This window comes from Diplotaxodon limnothrissa, linkage group LG6 (genome assembly GCF_057381915.1).
Source record: "Diplotaxodon limnothrissa isolate DT_005_m linkage group LG6, D_limnothrissa_male_GT1.1, whole genome shotgun sequence".
Lineage (NCBI taxonomy): Eukaryota > Metazoa > Chordata > Actinopteri > Cichliformes > Cichlidae > Diplotaxodon > Diplotaxodon limnothrissa.
This window is the reverse complement of record NC_140601.1, coordinates 6403909-6426564: the sequence shown is the minus strand read 5'-3', so window position 1 is coordinate 6426564 and position 22656 is coordinate 6403909. Positions and strand designations below refer to the sequence as shown.

At 39.2% G+C, this 22656-nt stretch overlaps 1 protein-coding gene across 1 annotated transcript in view; it reads right to left on the bottom strand.

Annotated features, from left to right (window-relative positions):
* lcor (ligand dependent nuclear receptor corepressor) overlaps positions 1 to 22656 on the bottom strand; it is a 76186-nt gene extending 53530 nt beyond the window's left edge. Inside the window, exon 1 of the mRNA XM_085355545.1 lies at positions 22490 to 22656. Coding sequence (XP_085211671.1) covers positions 22490 to 22586 — 97 coding nt within the window. The 5' untranslated portion in view covers positions 22587 to 22656. The remainder of the gene's footprint in view (positions 1 to 22489) is intronic.

Below are 22656 nucleotides of genomic sequence, written 5' to 3'. Positions count from 1 at the left end.
CTCAGGTAGAGTAAAGATGACCTTGTGAAAATTCTGTTAAAAGCCACTCTTTATACCAACACTGTCACAACATAAATGTCAGGATATTTTCTTCAGTCTTGCTCGTCTCCTTTGGGTGACAGAATAAACTGCTGCTGAAATACCAACGTGGAACGGCTACTTATGGTGGAAACCTATGCCGTAATAGTCTATGAGCTCAGAGTCCATGGAGTCCGAGCTTCTAGTCGCACAATCGGCTGCATGTTTCACATTCACAGTTTAATAAGGTAAGTGCGAATTCAATTATTTCATTACATATTTGGGAAAAGAAGCCTTCTTTCTTTAATAAGACACAAAGGATCTGGCGGAGCAGCAGCGATCCTCCATGAGCCTAGAGGGAGCGAGACACAGAGAGAAAAGCTGCCCGCTGCGAGGTCTCCTCCCCCGCTCGCCATAAACACACAGTGGAGCCTTTTACTGGGGGCTCATGCTGACTGGCTGATTGACTATCTCTATTTTTATGTGCCTCTATTGACGGACCGGGATAAGAGCGGAACTCACTGAAGCCATTATGGAGTTAAATCTTAAAAACTTGCCCAACCTACAAAGAGGCTGATTAATGCAGTCATCCATGTCCCACTAAGCTAACGCTACGTAAAAGATGCCCTTCCACCCAAAAAGCTGAAAAGATGTGTTCAGACATTTGCCAGCTACAAGTCTAAGCAGCACATGCCCTTGACTTTGATTTCAAAATAAAAACAAACCAGGTATTTCTCTTTATAAAAAAACCCACCTGAACAAGAGATTAGATTAATATTTCTAACATAAACAGCCACATGATCAGCTACATGACTATAATTGTGTATAATTGTAGATGGAGGGGGGAAAAAGCCCTATTTTTATGTATTTAAAAATTAGCAAAAATTGAGCAGTTTAAGCATTAAAATCATTTCATGTTTTAAAGAGAAAACAAAACTTGAAGCTGTGCCACACAGAATAAAGCTGTTGCACATGCTACGAGCAAAAACCCTTTTTATCAGACGAAGGTAAAATAACCAGTGATTCACATGAATTTAATATTAATTAGAGCATAATTGCTCTAATTGTATAAAACAGAGCAAAGTCCTTAACAGAATTCAGATCCACTTAAATTAATCATTTTGTGAGATTCTGTAATCCAGACTCACAGATTATATCTTGGACCTAAAAAAAAAAAAAGAACTTTGCTGGCTTTAAATAATTTCTAACATTTTTGTACTTGCGTTTTTGTGTATTCTATAATTTTAAAAGATTGATACATTAAAAATACACCACAGTTGCCCAGCTTAACATTTACATTTAGAAAACCCTCTTTCTGCCCCCCCCCCCCCCCCCCCCAATTTTGTTGAAATTATCCTTTTTTTCATTTTATTTGACCTTTTTTAACCTAACCTAATCTAGTATTACAATCTTAAATAATGAAATCTTAAAATAAATGTCATTATATAATCCCTTGTATATATTTTTTAATGCCAAAAAGAGAAGAAACAAAACATGGAGTTCTGCAGTTATCTGTTGATTTTCTGACGGTGACTGAGTCTCTCCCATGAAAATAAAATAAACTGGAGTTCTTGGATGTAACCCTATATGCAGTAATGTTTTTTTGCACATAAAGGTTTCATAACTTAAGTGGAAATAAATTAATCAGATTAGAAAGTCTGAGATAATCACATATGAAACAGTAGTTTATTACTGAGTCGTTACAGCCCACAGGCCGCACTGATTCAATAGACAGAATCAGATCTCCGACTCTGGCTTTATGTACACTCTGCGCAACTCTAAATCTTATTTAAGGTCTTTATGTATTTAAGTAGCGATGCTAAGCTTGCCTGAACAAGAATGTGCAGGTGAAGAGAACATGAAACATTAAAGGAAAACAAAAAAACATTTTTATAGTAAGGTTTCATATTGAAAACGACATCATCATCTCATTGATACAAATTCTGCCCCCGGCCCTGTTTGGTGTTGGTCGGAACAACATCATGTAGCTGCTGTTTCATGTTCACAGTTACTGTTTAGCTTTTTAAAAGCCAAACACTGGACTTGTGCATGAACACATAAACACTAGGAGGAAATAAAACCACTACGCTGCGCACAGATCTAACAAAGAGCTCCTCATTTGTACGGAAATCGTCCTTGACTTTAACGCAGCGCTGAGGTCAGACCCAAACACTTTACAGCAGCTTGACTCAACTGGAAAGCAGCGGCCCTGTCAGCCCCAAGAACTGATCCCATGACACTGTGTGAGCTCTTTTATGGATACAAGAAAAAGATTCTAATGGCTTCAATTACACCTTTATCTGAGCCTTTTATCAACAGCATTTCACAGTAGAGGAGAAGGCTGAATATGAATTGTACTTTACCATCAGTCAACAGGAAGGAGCTGATGAGTGTGTGTGTGCGCGTATCTTGACTGCTCCTTCTCTTTGAGCGGCTGCTATCGGTCTTGCGTATAATAATTTTTATTGCTGGAACTTATCGGGTTTCACAAATTTGCATCAAGCCCCACCCAGCAGTTTTTCAGGAATACTCAGAAATAGCAACCCCGGCACACGAGACGTCGGTGCAGAGAAGGCAAAGACCTATCTGATAATCTGTTAATGCAACACACTGTTATATGTAATTACTGTAATCTGGGCCTCGATAAACTGTGCAGGGACATAAAGTTTTGTTTGCTGCTTGTGTGCAGAGTTTATCAAACACCTGTCGCGTCACGTCCAGCATAACAGAGCTGTGTGGCAGCACTGTCAATAACTCTCCGTATTAAGACACGATACTGGTTGTATTCTTATATAACTGTGTCTCTTTCTCTGCACTGAATTATCAAACACAGTTACAGGTTTGCAATAAAAGTCAGGAAGTCAATCACAACTGTCAGGACATTTTTATTGTATTGTCAGAAGTGGCAGACTGCCCGTCGGGAGCACCCACGATGAAAAGAGTAATATAGCAAACAGAAATGGGCTGACAGGTTCCACACATCAGCAGTGTCCCCAGTGCACGAGTACATGGTGAGCACATATGCCCGTCTCTTCAAGGAGTGCACCATCCACCAGCTTCTCTCCAGTTAACAATTAGTCAAATGAGCCACTGAAATAGACCATCAGAAGAAAATCAAAAGAGGAAGAGGACAGATTAACTAAAAATGAAAAATGAGCCCCAGTCTGGAACTAGGATAGTAAATGTGATTTCATTTTCTTCAGTTTTCTGCTTAAATTCAGTGTCAGTGTTTGAAAGCAATGGTCACTGTACTGAAATACAGTGAAATACAGGCAACATATTGTTTTATTGTTCCTCTTGTTAAATAACTGGTCACCAAACAGAATGATTCTGAAGCGTTTCTGAAACTTTAAACAACCCAATGAAAGGATTTTGTGAGCAACATTGATGATACTACTGGGATAATAATTACACAGGTCTGCAAAGAAAAGATTTTTCAGCTGCATGGGATATTTTTGGTTAATTTGATGTTTTTTAGGGTGCTGAATCCAAAAATGATCTCCATTTCCCTCCATCACGTAAAACATGAGAAGTTTACATTAAAAAAAGAATAACAGCGATAATAAAAATCTATATTTTATTACAAATAACTATGTATAATTCTTGATCGCATGATCACCTCAGCTCCCCCCCCCCCCCACTGACCCCCCTCAATTACTCGCATTTTCTTGCTCGTAGAAATATTAACTTCATGTAAGAATTCATTATTGGATATGGCTTTTTGACTCAAGTATAGGATACCAGATTTCAGATTAAAAAGGGTAATTGTACGCTTCATTAAGCTAAAAACATGGGTTTTGCAAGAAAACCTGACGAGATGGAATTTTTTGATATCTTTCCTGGTTTCAGTGAGTAAAATCTATTAGAAACAGTCAAAAAATCCTATGCAGGTTTTTTGGTTGCAGAACTGTGTAAATGATTTGCAATATGTTACCTTCTCTAATGTTTAACGTCCAATTAAACTAAATAACTAAAACCGCCCCCAGCTGCAGACAGTGGAGGGGTCACTACATCCTAATCTTACCCAGGGCATTAGAAATGTCTAGAATTAGCACACACGTTTTGGGGGGTACATTAAATTATTGTGAAACTGCTTATTCCTTTCTTTATCAAAGGTATAATTATTTTAATACTGAACATCTTAAAACTGGGAAAATAACAAGACACAACTGGAAGTAACACCGGGACAAAATAAAGCAGGAACAAATGTGTTACTATCCATGTGTTACAAAGAAATTGCTATTTTCTCATTAAAAAAAAATGATGCTGAGGGAAATTTCATGAAAGCGGAACGAAAATTATTTCTGAGACATGTTGAAATTTGCTAATTTGACAGAAAAGCACCACCTTGATAATAATCTGGAGTTTAATGTATCAGTTCATCTGAACATCATTAAGCTTCAAAGTTGAGCTGAAGCACGCAACTACTAAACCTACAGCAAAACACAGATGTGCTCAGGTGCACGGTCGAGTAACACCTTCAAGCATTCAATTTCAGCAATGCAAAAATCAATGGATTTATAGCAAACAACAGCTGTTTGCTCATGAACAAGCATTCGGCTGCCTGCAAACACACACCCACACACAAAAATAAAGACTTCAACTTTGGCCAGATGTGACTGAAATCTGATTAAACTGATGGAACTAAAAAAAACTGTTACAGCTAACTGTGTGTCTGTGGTCTATGTTGTGTGTGGGCTTCTTGTTATATTTTCACATGACATTGAGATGCTTACAGTTTTACAGATAAAGGAAAGAATTCACAGACAGGAGGACAAATAAAGGCAAATGTCTGCATTTATTAGAGGAAATTCCCCTAAATGCACACACACACACACACACACACACACACACACACACACACACACACACACACACACACACACGCACAAAGACAGTTGTCTGCTGTCATAATTAGCCTTTCTAAAATACCAAAGATCAACCATCTGCTTGAGTATCAAAAAACATGCAAACAAAGGAGCAACTTGGTTTGTAAGTTTAGAGGGGTTTCTGTTTGAACAGCATGTTTTCAAAGTCAGAAGTCTCCCCAAAGCATACCTGTCTCAGCGCACTGTGATATCACTGCTGGGTGTGGCTACAGGTGCAACAGAAATGCTTTGGACCACACCCAGCTGCTCAGCGTCGTATTACATTACACTTTAAATGAAAAAAGATCACTGCTACAGTTGGAGTTTTCATTTATGTAAATTGTAACAATAGGAAAGCTGAACCCTTTTTGGCAGGCTCAAAACTACTAATGCATGTTTGGCTGTATACACAGGTCAAGCCTGGGGCATGAAATCACATTTTTAGTACCTCAGTGCTTCACATGATCCAGTCAACATCAGCAGGCACGCAAACAGGTCAACCGTAAACTTCTAGTTTTGAAAGTGACGCATTATGTTAAAGCCTAAATTCTCATCTTCAATTTCACTTCAGAGTGGTTGAGATTGCATGTTTTTTTCCTCCTATTTGTTTCCACGTGAGAAGCATTTATTAAGAATTTGACATTTGCACAAGTCAAAAGTGTGATATGCAGTAAGTTTCAATGTGTGAAAAAAAAAACGTTTTTCAAAATATTGTCACTTAGCAAAATCACTCGCCCTTTGCCGATAAAAAGGAAGGTCCATTTTTCCATAACATACATGGAGCACTGCTGTGAGTACAACAGTTTTAATTTGCTCTCATCGAGGCTTTGCAAGCTGAAAGCACAACAGACCTGAGAGAGCAGCCAAGCAAAAACATTATTTCCTCTGAAAGACAGAGCGAGAGACAGACAGCAAGAGCTAAAACTCCTCACCTGCACTGCCTACATGCACACACACACACACACACACACACACACACACACACACACACACACACACACACACACACACACACACACACACCATCATTACAGGAGCACCCCGTGTTGAGAGCTTGATAACTGCAGCCATTTGGAGCCGATGCTAAGTGCTATACTGAGTTTAATAGGGGGCGACCACGTGACGCGCACACACATAATTGCTGACACACATACGTACCGACTTTTCAATGCACACATACACCGATATGACCATATGTCTGCTTTTAAGTCGACTTGTCGCACAGAGATACAGAGATTTTACCATTTGTGAGTGCGCCGAAGTGACAGACGCATATGGAAATATGCGTCTGTCACTGCTGGCGCACATTGAGCGCACACACACACACACACACACACACACACACACACACACACACACACACACACACACACACACACACACACATCGCTGTACTCAGGAGGGCTTTAACAACTGGCCATAAATATTTCCCTTTTTGCAAATCAAAGGTCTGGTGGACTCTGTTAGTTTGCCTGTGTGTGTGTGTGTGTGTGTGTGTGTGTGTGTGTGTGTGTGTGTGTGTGTGTGTGTAAGATTGTAAGTGACACAGTCAGAGAAAAGAGGGAGAGGAGAGGGGAGCAGCAGTTCAATATTGACACAGCAGCAATGGAGCCTCCTCACATTAATATTAGATGATATTATCTCTAATATGGAGGAATGTTGTCTTCTTTTGCTCTACATACAGCACACACACACACACACTTCCTCTCGATTTCATGTTTTCATGACTTCAGAGAATATAACACTGACTTACATATAATTTGTTGTAACGTCCTGTAATCATAACCACGGTTACCCCTTACCCTTATCTGTCCTGACCGACATAATAAAGACCTTTGTTTTGTTTTTTATCCCTTTAAAGAAAGGACAGGTCTCCATATCTTGACTGTGTGAATCAATTCAGATCCTAATAACATGAGGAATATCAACACACACAAAGTCATACACACAGACACACAGGAAGTTATCCTTGTCACGGTTTTATAGCCATATCTATCCTTGAACTGTTCCTTAAAGAGCTTTTTGCCCAATTTACACTCGCAGTCTAAACGTGGACAGTCCAAAGAGCTGCTGATACGCTGCGACACACCTTAGTTTAAAAATGTTCACGACTCATTAACCGTATCCAAAACTGGCACATTGCAAAACAATGTGACCGAGATAAAGTTCACTTATCTGAACAGGCTGTTTTTCTCCCCCCAACCAGCACAAACTGAAAAGCACCAGAAAACTATTACAAATACTTTTAACTTGCCTTCATTTCTTTTTTTCTTCTCACACAAAGCTTTTCTGTTAAAACAGTCTCAAGATATTTGCAGCAGAATTTGTTGTATCTTCTAAACTTGCAGAAGTAATTTCACCCAAATGGATTTTATAAATATCAGAAATCACATCATTCTTTCATATTTTTGCATAACCTAAGTTTTATTGGCTTATCTATTCCACTTAATAGCTAACAGAGTAATTTAATTAAATACACGTATTTTCTTTTGTTGCTGATAGTTTAATTCTCCAAGGAAAAGATAGTGAAATTCAAGACTTCACAAAGTCACAGACAAGAACTAGTCCTTAGGTACTAATCGCATCCTCTTTTTATAAACATTTTTCTTTTCATATGATTCACCTGAGTTTGTCCTTGTGGTTTTGATCTCTTACACCAACTATACAGGCCTCAGTTTCTTATTGGGGAACACAGTTCTCAGATAAACCGTAGCCTACGCCGCAAAAGGCTGTGACAATCCCACCTTCCCCTACCCCATTTTTCTCTTAGATGAACTTTGAAAGGAATGTGTCCTTCTGGTTTTGACCCTTATATTCATTACTATATTACTTTGGGTTTCTCAGCGATGCACGTCACAGCGCTTTTATTGTTGTGTCAAAAACTGCGACACTGGCAGCTGAAATCTAATGAGCCTGCACAGTTAATTAACCAGAGCGAAATATGTTTTATGCAGTCATTTGAGTAAAGCATGCAAAATAACCACAAATTAGAGTCACGGTGAAAAAAAAAATAGATTTACTTCATTCATGTGCTTCAAATCTGATCACAACAGATTCTGTATCTTTTTTTAAGCGATGAAAATGTGATTACTTTGGAAATACTTTTTCCACACGGATGACAATTTATCTCCCAAGCAGAATATAAAATGCAAAGAAATTGCACTTTTTTTTGTCTCTATTGTGCAACTTTACATCTAGCTAATGAAACCACATGTTTGTGGAGCGTCTCTGTGCACATTTATAACAGCGCGTAGCCTTCAGTCCCATTTATATTACAGAGATCTAAACATTTACATGAACGGACCACAGTGCCATGATATCCGTGTGTACGTGTAATAAGAAGTAAAACATCATTAGAAAAAATAACGTCGATACATTAAAAGATACACCAACAAAGAAGAAATATGCAGGGGAAAAAAAAACCACCTGCCTACGCCTCAATTAATACTGTTTGTCTAGACACGCACTCATTCTGAGGGTGGGTGTCAGAAAATCTACCAGAATAAAAAGTTGCTGAATATAAGTGCCTCTTGGCAGAAATGAAAAAAAAAAAAAGAATATGAGAGCTCCTTCAGCTAGCTGCAGACGCACAGATGGATGACTGATTTCTTTATTCCCACCTCTGAAAAAGCGCAGCCTGTAGCAACAGTTTGTGACATAATCTTGATAAAATGTCAAAATACTGAAGGCAGAATAAAAATCAGGCTAGACTTGGGAAAACATGTTTGAAAATGCAAAGGAGTGATTGTGAGAAAGAAAATGAGACTGATGCAGAGAAGGAAGGAGCTGAAAAGACAGATAAAGCAAGGAGAGAGAAGCTGGTACGCTATGATGCCTGAAGAGAAGCAGAGGAAAAAACATCTATGAACAAAGCAGAAGAAAACAAAGTAACCATGTGAGTTAAGGAGCAAAAGCAAAAATGTACTGAGTGGTGAGAAAGAGGAGATGATGCTGATGATGCAGAGAGAGCAGCAGATAAAAATACAAGTGACATTTCTCTTGACGGTGACGGGAGCGACGGCGGTGGTGTTCTCTGCCTGACCTTCAGCTTTATTGGAGTGTGTGTGTGTGTGTGTGTGTGTGTGTGTGTGTGTGTGTGTGTGTGTGTGTGTGTGTGTTTATGCAGCCTGGTGGGCTCGACGCCTAACTGAGGGTGACACGGTCACACAGAGGGGAGCTTACAGCCCCCAGTTCTCCAAGCCTGCCCGGTCGTCGCACGGCACAGCTGGCTCTGTCACTTTCACTTATCCTGCCAGGCTCCAAGTTCACGTGTACAGTAACACTGTGGCTGTGTGTCAGTGTGTCCGGTACAGTGCTGAGTAAAAGCCAGATGCAAAAGCTTGTGCGCTTTAAGGTGCACAAAATTATTTTTTGCTCTCCCCCTGTAATCTGCAACCATAAAGAAACAGTGTCTGTACATTTTCAGCCAGAGTTACTAGGCTGGCTGCTGCTGGAGTTCAAGCAAGAAGGGAAGCTGTGACATCTTTTTAAACTTTTAGCTGAGATGGCAGCTTTAACACTGATCATTATGCAAAGCATCAGAACTTGCAACATGGACTGTGGTTTAATATCATTTCATAAATTATGAGCACTCAATTCATGGATTCATATGAAAGCTTTCCAACTGAGTGTTATCTGAATAGGTTGTTAGTTAGACTACCTAAGCAGGTAGACTGGCGTACAATAATAATTCACTGCAACTTTTATTGTAATTCTAAATTAATATATTAGGATTACTTGTTTAGTAAAGACAACCAAACGGATGCAATTAATGCATGAATGAATGGGCGTTATGTGACAAATAGTATCAGAGAGCAAATACAAAACACAAGTTTTTTTCATGAAAAAATTACATATTTTTACTTAAACCTGCAAGATGCTATTTTTGGAGGCGATAATAATCTAAATCTAATAATCGACCATTTCTATCTTTGTGGAACTCGATATGAAAAATGGAAAAAGTGATGGGAAAACATAATAAACCTTTTTAGAGCCAGAACTTAATATTCTTGAAAACAACTTGATTTTAGAAAAACAAAACGCATCTCTGTATTTTTCATCTGCTTTTACATTAACCTGCTAATGCTAATTAAGCCTTTTGAACTCATATTTTTCTGTGTTTTTACACAGCTTAAAACACAGACTGCATGCATTCATGCTTTTCACACATTGGTGGCTGAAGCAGTAACACTTTTATAATACATTTCCCACTTCCAGGCCATTAACTAACACTGCTTATACTTATGCTCTTCTGCTGAACCCCAGTCCCCCCAAAACAGCCATTAGCAGTTCCTGAGAATAATCTGTGTCCTCGACTTAACCACTAGACATGCTACATAGAACTCAAATAAAGCTAAATTAAGCAGTGCCATTTATAATACCATATACACAGCACTTAATTCATTTCTCTTTCTATTCTTCCTGCTTTTTACAGCAAAAAGGCAAAAAAGCAAAGTCTTCTTCTTTCTGTTGATTCTATTGTGTCGCTGGCATAGAAGAACAACAAAATAAACATTAAAAAAATCTGTTAGTGGCTACTGTCCAAGGTGTTATTGTAACTGTTTTAGCCAAGATATTCAGTTCCCCAACCCTACATGTTTTTTTCAGTTGACCAGAAAATATCACAAAGAAATGAATAACTCAATACATCCTATACGTAACCATGTCTGAAAAACAACGAGAAACATACATGAGAGCACACCTCCATGTGAGAACAGAGGAGGGAAAACTGGGCGAGTTACTGTAAACTATAGACAAATAAAAGTGAGAGTTAAGGCATTGCTGAAGAAATGACTCAAGTCTCAGAAAATCAGCGTAGTGGTTCATCAATTCACAGGAAAGATTACCTGCTCCCTGCAATGAAGCTTTAAAACGTACTTTTACAACTCGCAGATTTTGTAGAGTCCACGTAATCAATAATTAACCAGAAAGATAATAAGTGATCTGAGTAGTTTAGGAACAGGTTAAGAATTTACAGAGCAAATACATTCCTAGACCGAGCTTTAAGCAACAACAACAACAAATCTGATTAGTTTTTTTAAAGATACCTTAAGCTACAAAACAGGTACTGTAAATCAAATATCGAATATATACAATAGTATTATGCACACTATTGTTCCACACTGTTGCATTGGGTTACATTATTTTTCTTTCCATAAACAACACCAACATACAAGATGCTGCTTGTAAAAAGACTTACTAAAGCACCAAATGTGGATTAATCCACCACTGAAATAATCCCAAATAAATGCACCATTTCCTCCTGTCGGAGTAATATTTGCTCAGAAAAATCTAATGTCCAAATGTTTTCGTGGGATTACTGAGTCTTAAAAAATGTTTTTGCATTGTTTAAGATTAAAAATTGGGAACCAATGGTCTTGGAGCATCAGGGAGACAGACTGTACTGAAAGACAGTTAATGTGTTGTTGGTTCTGGTGATTTAACAGTGATTTACTATTCAAAGTATTGGATAAAAAATAGACTAGCACCAGTCTGACCTTTGAATAATAACATTGCTTTGTTGTTTCTTCATAACTCGCATCTGGGCCACAAAAATGTAAATTTTGTCATCCTGCCAGAAACTGCTGACAAGCTTCCACATGTACATAACATTACTCCCACATCTGTATTCCTGGTAGATTTACATTATTTTATGTGATGCTGACAAATTCCTTCAGGCTGTGGAGACACTGTTTTGCTTTTTGTGTGTGTGGTTTTTTTTTTTAAATTGATGTGTTTTGTTGTTGTGTCTTCTTCTTTTTCCAACTAATATTTTTGTTTTTTCTTAACTATCGCAATAAAGCTTTAACATAGCTTTATCAGTATTTTGTTTGTTTCCCAATGAATCTCTGAACCTTCAGATTCCCAGACATGTCTGACCATGATCATCAAAACTGTGAGCTTCAAATTAAAAAATAAATAAATAAAATTAAAAATAATAATTATGGTCCCACAAGTAGAGAGAGGCTGAAATGCTCATTACAACTGACAGCACAGAGACTATTGACAGAACAAAGAAAATACTTTAACTTTCCTTAGTAACAGGCTAAAAATGGACTAAATATCTCAAGTTTCTTTAAGTATGTGAAAGGTCATGTTTTTTGTTTTTTTTATTTCAAATTGCTCTACAGCCCTAAACATTATGAATGTGCTTATAAAGTAATCTTATTATCCAATAAAATCCTCACAAAATTATCACGTAGGTCTAACGGCTCAAACAATACATTTAACAAACATGCATAAATCTAAACTACACAGAGCTCATTCCTATTGTTATAGACACTAAATAAAGGAAAGAGTTAGGTAGTTATAATGCTATTGTGTACTTTAGTGTTGTTGCTGCTTAGAGATTTTGAAGCCAAAGAATATTAGTATTAATAGTGATATTAGTGAGTAAGTAATTTCCTACAAATATTTTTATTTTAAATTAAACTTTAAGAAAAGTTTGAGCTGTTTACAGGGTCGTGGGTTGTGCTGAGTACTACAATGAAGTGAGAACACATGGAAGTGGGCTAAGCCATTTAACATTTAATATGGCTCGAAATCTGACATCTTCTTTATAAATTTAAGTTTTCACATTATGGATAAGAAAGATCTACCCCCCCCCCCCCCCCCCCCCCAAAAAAAAATAAATAAAAATAAATTTAAAAAAAACTTTAAAAAATGGAATGAATCCCCTTAGGACAAAGAACAATCTCATTTCATCTTCGGCATCGTTAGCTCAACAGACAAGAACACCAAATGCCTTGTTCCAAACAGAAGGTCACCTGTACGAGAAGCTTCAGCTATTACCACTTTGTGTGACAGAATGACAGTGAGGTCAGACTTTCTTGAGCAATGTGAGTCAGACCCTAAAACCCCTGGCTTCAGATGCCATTGCAGGGGATGACCCTCTGTTCAGCTTTACATACAATGACTGGTATGTACTTTTAATGACGATGACATTGCCAAGACTCCATCCACGGTTGATGAAAGTGGTCAATGACAGCTCTGAAGATGAGGACACAGGGACTGTGTCATCACTTGATTACGGCACAAAGGTTAAGCCTATTAGCATCGGCAATTAAGTAAGAATAAAAATGGTGAGCTATGCAGACAAAAAAAGAGTTCAAAAATAAGAGTGGCACCGTGGCTTCAGGTTGGTTTAGTCACTTTTTCTCCAGCCTTTGTCCCCCGTGTTTGTCTTGACAAAAACACACTCCCACAAAAGTATTACAGTAACAAAAGCACATGGAAGCAGTTATGTTGAGACTCTGAGACATTGTCTGCTGCTCACAGACACTGAGCAGGAACTGAGCTCACTAGCACACAAACGCACCTTCTCAGGGTCCAGCATGTGACTTGTGTGTTACAGAAGCATGCGTGTGTCCATTAAGTTACAATAATGCTATTTTGTTTCACTTTTAGTTCTTATTTCTCCACTGAGTGAATTTTTTTTCTTTCAATCTAAAATCAAAAAGCTTCCACGCTAATGACATGTTGGCGTGTGTGTCTGTGTTCGAGTGCGTGCCACTATTTCCATGCACAACCATGCACGTGTTGAACATGCATGAAACAAACCAGCACATATCTGCATATAGCGTTGGAAACTGGCTTATTTCAGTCCCTGCTCACTAATTGTTGCATGTTGAATTCAATCCATATATTTTTAAATGGTGTAGCTTGACTTTCTTTGTAAATGTTTCTTTGTTCTGAGGTGAGAGACTGTGTGTTAATCATTTGTATCTAACACAAAGCAACTAATATTAATGAAGCAGTTTTGTTGTCCAGCATGTTAGTTTTGGTCGAGGAATGCACACAAGTGTAGAAATTCAGCTGTTTTTGTTTAAACTGTCCAAATCAAACTTTTTTAAAATTTAATTTTGATTAAATTTGACTTGTTTTTTTTGTCAAAGTTGAAAAAGAATAAAAAGAGTGCCTTTTTTGTGAAAATCTAAGGTTATTTATTATATCAGTACTACCAAATGCCAAACGGTGCTCATCCTAAGCATAAATTTATGTTTAAGTTAAGAATGATTACATCACTTTGATTCATATTCATGAGGATGTCCTGAAAAGAAACCCTGTGCTTCAACACTTTCTTTTCAGGAGTGGAAGATTTTCCTGTGTCTGTCTCCATGACCAATCTCATGTCCAACGCAAAATCATAATGAAGTCCTTTTCAGTCTTTGAATTGCAAATAACTGCTCATTGTTTCTGTGTCATTTGCTGTGCAAACCTCATCCATCATGTCTCCTCCTAGGATTTGTTGTATAAAAGCGACATAGCATAGCAACACTCCCTCTGCATACCTTCTCCCTCAGTGTCTCTCGTACTCTCCCATTTGTTCTCTCTACCAAGAACTACATTTCCCAGGATGCAACCGTGCACGGCAGCGGCACACTCTCCTCACTGGGCATGCTGCCATGCCTGGTGGGTAAAGAGTCTTTAAACAAACATGCAAGATTAAACCCAACAAACACACACCACACACACAGTGTGCTGACTTCAATGTACTAAAAGCAATGTATAGAAAGCAAACATACAAGAAGCAGTTCAGTTCAAATGATCATCTTTTCAGTTTGCAGTGATTAAATCTTTCTGTACCCGTTCCAACTTTTTCCTAATTAAAACTTTTTAAGTTATAAAATGTATTATTGCTCACTTAAGCCAACAATATAATATAATATAATATAATATAATGTAATGTAATATTTAATAACTATTATTTATTATAACAATTACTTTACATTATCATACAGAAAAATGTTACAATGTTTCCTTAAATCAGAATTTGTTCGATCATGCTACCATTATTATCTTCATATTGTTAGCAGTACTAGAAGTTGCAATAACAGTATCACTGTCTAATAGGCTACAGTTGGATGTTGTATGAGGCAATATTTATATAGGACATTACATAAATACAGGTATAGACTTGTGCTTTAAAAAAAAATGAAAAAAGGCAAAGAATTTAAATCTCAAAAACATTTAAGAGCAGAAGGTATTAAACCAGCAAAAATAAAAATAAAAATTTTAAGAACTAAAATTACAAGGTAAAGGAAAATAAATAAATACATATTGACAATACTGGCTTTGCAATTACATTCTAAATTAAAGTTCATTCTAAAATTAAATTAAATTCCAAAAACAAACAAAAAAAGAAAAAGAAAGAAAGATATATACTTTTAACAATGTCTTTTAAAAAGAAAACATTGCTGTAGCCGACTATTTCATGTAGCAGATAATTTATAGAGGGGCTACAGCTAACCTCTACTAAATACTAAAATGTATTCTTGGTTGTTTTGTCAGCCACCTTGCCTGTGTATGACCTTGTTTAAGATAAACAGAAGCAAATGGAAAACTATCTTGTTTTTTTCCTCGAAGAAAATGCAAAACTATACAATAAAAAACAAAACGCCATGTTTGTAAAATAGTTTGCATGCTAAACTGCCGTACCTCCCCGCGTCGGACGTTTCGTCTCTGTGCTAATTTGAGTCCCAAATCATAGACATTAGGGCTTTTATTTATATATTCAACAATTCTGAAACAGGGCCGTTTGACGACTGACTGTTGCCTCCACCATTTTATCCACTTCTGCAGAAAACGTTGGCTTCGTCACACTGAAACTGACACAAAGTACATAGTGGTACATGGTAGACAGCAGCTGATTATAGTTCTTAGCGGTGACTGCACAAATGTAAAGGTGGAGGACTCCTTTTGCTTTCATTTTGCAGTATTTCAGTTAGTACGGCAGGTAAATCATTTTTTAACAATAAAAATGTATGTGGCAAAAAAAAGACCACGTTATATGTTATCACTTTACCGCGGTTACTGATTAATATACTTGATCATTAGGTGCTGTACATTTCAATGTCACTGACAAATAAAATAAGCGATAATCTCTAAGGTTTGTAGATTGTGGTGTCACCTTTATTAATGGGCCATAACAAACGTAAACTTCCTGTACTTAAAAAAACCTTCATAAAGTGAGTTAACACTTCTTTTTACCGTAAATACATTCTACTGTTGATTATATAAACATGACATCCTGCTGCTGCAGGGTTTTTGACAAAGATCTTCTTTCATATTAGTCTGTGAATGAAATGACAAAAAGTGCAGATTTTTCTTGCACATGCAGTTGCCTGTGCACTGTCCCTTTAACTGTGAACCATGGCAGCTTACTACTGCTTAACCGACTGTTCACCCCACTTATTAGCTCATTAGCTGGTTCCTCTTGTTCCGGAATACCAAGGTGCTACTTTGTATTAATTAATTGTTAATGACAGTCTGAATGGCACACACTTCCATTCCATTAATGCTGAATTCCTACAAAGAAGAGGAGATTTAAAACAATTAAAGTATTTCTTAAGGTTAATCATCACAGTTGTATGATTTAGCGCAGGTTTTAACTCTCACACACTTCTTAGAGGTGAGAAACAAACAGAATGTCCTCAATTCCCAAATATAGCCTCAATTTTAAGGTCTTTAGTTGCCTTTACAAAGGCAGAAGTACAGCACACACACCTAAGCTACTCCGCACCATTAATCAAATACTCTGAAAAACACATTGCTCAAATATGACCTTCCGCACAAAAGCAGCCACTATTGAAGCACCAGAAGGAATTCACTAAAGGCGGGTCCGAGTAAACATTCCTGCTGCTTTAAAGCCTCAGCACCTCTCGCCAGCGCTCTGTGTGTGTGCGTGTGTGTGTGTGCGTGTGTATTCCAAACACATGCTCCAAACAGTGCATGAGCCCACATGGAGATCCAAAGAACTGTACCAGGGAGGTCAGGTAGTTCACATAAGACAAACTCACATGCATTAACACACACAATGGAACACTTACATAAATTTTTGGATTGAGTAACGAACGCCGTGTACAAAGTTTAAGGAAGCAGAGGACTTTGGCCTCTGCTAAGATGGAAAGGGAAGAAAAAACAAAGAGAGAGAAAGACGGAGAACAAAATTGCTGCTTCCTTTCTCTCCAGCTTAGGATTGTCACACTGACCTTCATCTGCAAGCTTGAAGAAATTAAGAAAGTAAAACAATATATAATTAAGGGCAGACAATAAAAGAAAACGTGCTTTTGAGAGGCTTCAGATATAACTCAAGCATATACAGAACTCCAGAGAGGTTCATAAGTGTAAACCTCCCGAACCCGCAGCAGGCTCAGTTTTTCCATAATGAAACAACAAAAGAAAAAAGTATCTACATTTAATCACCCATGGATGAAGGCTAACATGACCAAGAAGAAACAGCTTGAACTAGATGTAACAACTAGCATAACAACAGTTTAGATGCATAAAGCAGGTAATTTGTTTTGTTTTCTTAATTGAAACATTGCTTAAACTATTAGCTAAATTCACTTCATGTATTAATTGACTGTTTAACCTCTAAATGTAACCAGGACCGCTCTGAATAAAATAAAGTTCATATGATGGCCTCAGTAGCTTTATCTAATTGCTCAGAGTGTCCAGCCCTGCTTACAGACTACAGTAACAAGCATTCCAGTCTCTTATGTGGTTTTCAAAGTAACCAACACTTCTGCTGAAGATGGTCCAGTACTCACAGATAATAATTAGTCTCTCCCCATCGCTTTATGTTTCTGTGCCAAAGATCCCAGGGGAGGAAAACAACAAAGAAGTGACTAAAAAAAAAAAAACAGAATAACAACAACAACAACAGCCATGCAAAATGGCTTTTTTTTAGGAAGTCACCTGCCATCCTCCTCTCTTGAGAAGTGAAATGAATTTGTCCTTGAAAGCTGCCATACTTTCCAACAGACCGCAACAACAAGATGAAATACTTTTGGTGCTTGGAAACAAACTCAAACTGGGATAAAAGACGCAGGCGTGTAAGAGAAAGGATGGTGGCTGGGATCTTTCAGGTAGTTCGGCGTGTATGAACGAGAGGCAGGACGCCGCTGTAAAAAGAGCGCGTCGCTCGCTGAACCGTTTTCTGGATAAATAAAGGTTCTCACGCACATACGCACCTTCTGTCGACACTCTCTTTAGTGCCAGTGGAGCATTTTGTTTTTCCACCGATGGTAACCCCCCACCAAAGAGAGCAGCCCTCCTCCCACGGGACTCCTGATTGGCATGGATCAGCCCCTAAGGCAGCTCCACATATATACTACAGTGGCAGAGGGTGTGTGTGTGTGTGTGTGTGTTTGTGTGTGTGTGTGTGTGTGCGCGCACGCATGTATAATGAAGAGTGCATGTAGAGATTTACAGTGTTGGCATCCGGTCCGGTCAAACGTGTGGACCGCTGCCACTCTCCCCCAACAGCTCTGGATAAATGTGCCATGTTTTGTTTTCCTTTTCAGGAAGCCCATGAAAAGAATTAGCAAGATGAGAAAGTAGCAGGCAGATCTCTTGGGGCGTCCATCTGTCCATTACTGAAATAAAAGCTGTCCACTCGAAGAAGGAGGCGTGATTGAGGGATGGAGGGATTTTGTTGACTTGATAAGACAAGGACGGAGCGCAGTGGGTAATCAAGGGAAAGGCAGAGAGATAGAGTGATAGAACGATAGATAAATAGAAATCACTGGGATTTATTCATGTATTGACACACTAAACCAAAACGGATAAACTTGCCCATCACAATTTAACTGTAATTGCAGGAGACATTTGCTGTCTTTATAGCACATGCTGCCAAATCCTCTTGCAAAATCAGCACGATTCGCCTCAAACTCATTCATTAATCAGCAGTAAACAAAAGGAAATTACCCGGAAACACTCAGCTCAAAGGACTACGAATCATGTGACAGAGATGAGCACTTAAAGGTGGAAAAGACCTGTGAACTACTGAGATACCCACAGAATGTTAACCAGCAATGGTTTCACCTAAAGGAAAAGCTGAACTGTAACTTTTTGTTTCCTTAATATTGTCAATATTTCTGTTTTGAGCTTAAAATTGCCAAACATTACTCCATACTTTACCAATATTTTTGGTCTTGTTTCTTTTGGATTGCCTTGTGTTTTATACTGCAATCCTCTCTTGATTGGGTTTTACTTGGTTAAATAAAGGTTACTCAGACATCACCCTTGGGTTGTCTCTTACTCTTTTTGAGTTTTTCTTACATTTTGCATTGATAAAGTTCATATTAGGAGGCAAACTCTCTCACTGAAGTGTGCTCCTTATACAGTATATCTGTAAGCCTGTTGTAAGCCTGTCTGAAATCACTCATTCTTTTTTTACTTTAATGGCCACTGTTTAAAAACTAGATATTAGTGATGCACAAATATTGGCCCTGATGACTGATATCAGTATGAGCAATTAAGAAAGCAATCAATTATCAATATCGGTAGATTAGAAAGGAGGATATAGAAAAAACATTACATCAAAAATGACCACAAAAAAATAGTGCTGGCCAAATTGTTATTTGGAACCTCAGTAATGGCTCAGAACGACACAATCGGTACACCACTACCAACTATGCTGACTAACTGCTCTGCTGCCATCAGTACCGCGCTTAGAAATGTTGGAAGATTTAAGGGGGGAAAAAGCAATCTGCCACTCACACTCACACCTCTCTCTCTATCTCCGACACAGTCTGTCTCTCTCCAGCACTGGCACAACCTTTCAGCAATCAAATTAGCTACACTCCCTTCCCCAGAATATGTGTCAAAGGAATCAGCAGTTGGGCTATATTTGCTCCCAACTCATAATGTTAACCTTTCTGTGGCATATAGGCCCTAATTTATTATCAGTGCAGCACAGGGTAAAAAGATGAGGCTCGTTGTGTCGACAAGTTGCATCCATGCACGTCGCAGTGCAATGTAATAAACTGTAAGGTGTCCATCTTTCTTGGCTGACCCTCTTCAACCAAATGTCCCCGCCACCGTTAACAATATGTTAATAATAAGGCTGCCTCGTAAAGGTACAAATTCTCAGGCCGGCAAACGTTCCTTATAACAAGGCTGACGCCTGGAGGCTTCTCAGGTGTCAAGTTGAGAGTTCTGAGTTTCCTTTAAGCCGGGATTTTGTTTTCAGGTTCAGAATGACACCTTAGAGGCTTAATGACAATAAGCATGGCAGTTCGTTGTACAGTAAAGTCAGTGAGTGTGTGTTACATTATGAATCTGGGCATTTGTCTTGTTGTTTCTGATGATTACGCTTGGGTACATGAAACTCAAGTTTAACGATTTTTATTACAACACTACTGATTTTTTTTCTTCTGTTTCTAGCAGCACATTCCTCTGTGCTGGAAAACCCTGCCGTAAGTCACTAAAGTCACTGCTTTTCATTTAGTGTTTGGCACCTTTCAGTTTTACTGTGGCTAAGACAAACAGAAAGTGTGAAAACCTCACACTTTCTGTAACATTTTAATATCCAAACACAATATAATAACAGTGCCAACTCCCAAATGTTAACGAGCTATAAATTTAAAGTAGCCCGATTTAATTTTTTTCTTTTACACATTTTTCTGAAACTAATTCTCAGCCTCCCATAGTTCAACAATGGATAAGAACATGGCAGATTTCAATGTGAGCGCTGAGAAGCCGCTGCTGCCTCTTGGCCCAGCCCTACGACTCACCACGCACTGCAAACCAGTGAATGTCAACAAGCAGAAATGAAGAAATATGGAACTTACATACACACACATACAGCACCCCATACAGAGCTAAAGCATGCTGTAATATCCAGCTGTGAGTTCATTATTGAGCTTTGTGGTATCTGTGTCCCCCGTGGTATCACTGTGATATTACTACACAGATTCTAGATGCACAGGAGCTTGCAGGGTGTTTATCATACTTAAGGTATCCCTATCAAATGTAGTATCATTACAGAATTCCTATAGCGCCTTATATAATCCTTACTGAATTATCTGCACTGCCTTTTTTCCAGTTTTTTATAGGTTACACAAATCTTTTCATTATAAGTAACTGCAAGCACCCCCCCCCCCCCCCCCCAAACTGTGTTACACTTAGTGGGGTGGGGACAAAACCATCCCCAAACCCACAGAACCAGTAATGTTATACATTATACAAAGTAAAAGGGCCACCAAAACCAAATAAATAAAATCCAGTCCTACTGTGTGAACTTTGAAAGTCAGTTTGTGAGTAAAAGCTACACATGAAGTCAGTGAGAAATCCAAGTTCAAATGGAAAGCAAACCAAGTCTTGTTTCTGCTTTTTCTTTCCTGCTGTTTACTGTGATACTTTATGGCTTTACGCCGAACACATCAGCTGAAGGTCAGAGATTAGCCAGCCTTTTAATTTACCGCTAGCTGCACTCCTTCGGTTTGACCTTTTCTCACTAAAAGGCACCAAGAGCCTGCTCGGAATCAGGCCAGGCTATTAAAAAGCGCTCGAACGGGTAAGTAGGTGACAGGTCAACGCTCAACATCTGGACACCGAAACGCATCCAAAAACAACTGGAGCAGCAACACCCCGACTCCTCCGCTGCCGCTGTGCGTGATGCTTATTCTTCTTCTTCTTTTTTTTTTTTTAATAAATCGCCAATAAAAGCCGGATTGGGAACCAGAGAGACTCGAGGAAACCCGCGGAGGTTAGAAGATCAGAGGCGAAGAGGGGGATGATAATCTTGCCGTAACATCGGGAAAGGTTGATGTAACCGGATTAAACGGAGCTAATGAAATACACCACAAATGGACGACTGGGGCAGGAGAGGGGATGGTGGGTGGGAGAGATGTATAGACGATGAAATCCAAAATAAAAGAAGAAACGAAGTCAAAGAAGGGAATAGGTTCAAACTGATTTTTATCGGCTCTTCAATAAGATAAGATCTAAATTTTGCCGCTGTCCCAGCAGGAGCGACAACATGCGATCATACGATTTAAAAAAATGTTAATGTAACTATTAATGTAAACAGCGAACCTGAAGCACAGAGCTTTCTCCACCACCACCACATCCAGGAGCGCCGTTTCAACAAGTCTCAAACCCGATTTACAGGCGGACACTAAGGCGTTTGTCCCTGTCGACCCCCCCCCCGCGCCTATAGATTTCCTCCCCCCTAAAAACAAAATTATGCCCACTGACATTTCCCTCAATGCAGCAAAGCGCGCTCCCAAAAGCCGATTTCCAGGGCAGTTGAGGGGGTGGGGGTGGGGGGTGTCATGTTTGAAGGCTGAGGGCGCGCGCCACCCTCCCCTATTAAAAAGCTCATCCGGCGCCGCGCACTCGGGCACGGGCCAACCTATAGCGGGGCAGCCGATTGGCCGAAGAGCAGCTCCATCTGCGCACGTGACTTCTTCTGCTTACAATAAATAAACAGCTATAGAATAATACTTCAAACGACTCCAAATGGCCCCGGAGCGCTCACAGCCCGGTTAAAGAGACTCATAACAGGCAAAGTATCCGCACACACAAGTTTGCAGGTGGAACAGAGGGCCCCACAACACGGCTCAAAGTTGGAGCTGAATCGTTTTTGGATATGTCCGGTGGGAGGCGGGCAGCGCCAGGCAACAGCCGTGCGCAAAGAAAAAAATGACAGCTTCATGGAGACCCTATAGGCTTACTAGTGGACATTAGGCCCTACATACCCGGCACTTTGCTCCTCACACTTCAGCCAAAACGAAAACATACAGTTCCCGGCACCCGCCGGGCGTCCGGACCGCGGCACACACACGCACACACACAATGCCAAGCGAGCTTACCTACACAGTGAATGAGTTTGTGCCTCCAAGAGTCAAGTTCCTGCCGAAAGCCGCGCCTCTCTATCGTGCATTGCTGCCGTTTGCACAGACTCGCCATTTTCTATCGGCCCCTCCCGTGGGCGCGCACATACTGCTGGGTGCTTCCCTGCGCGCACGTCACCGGTGGT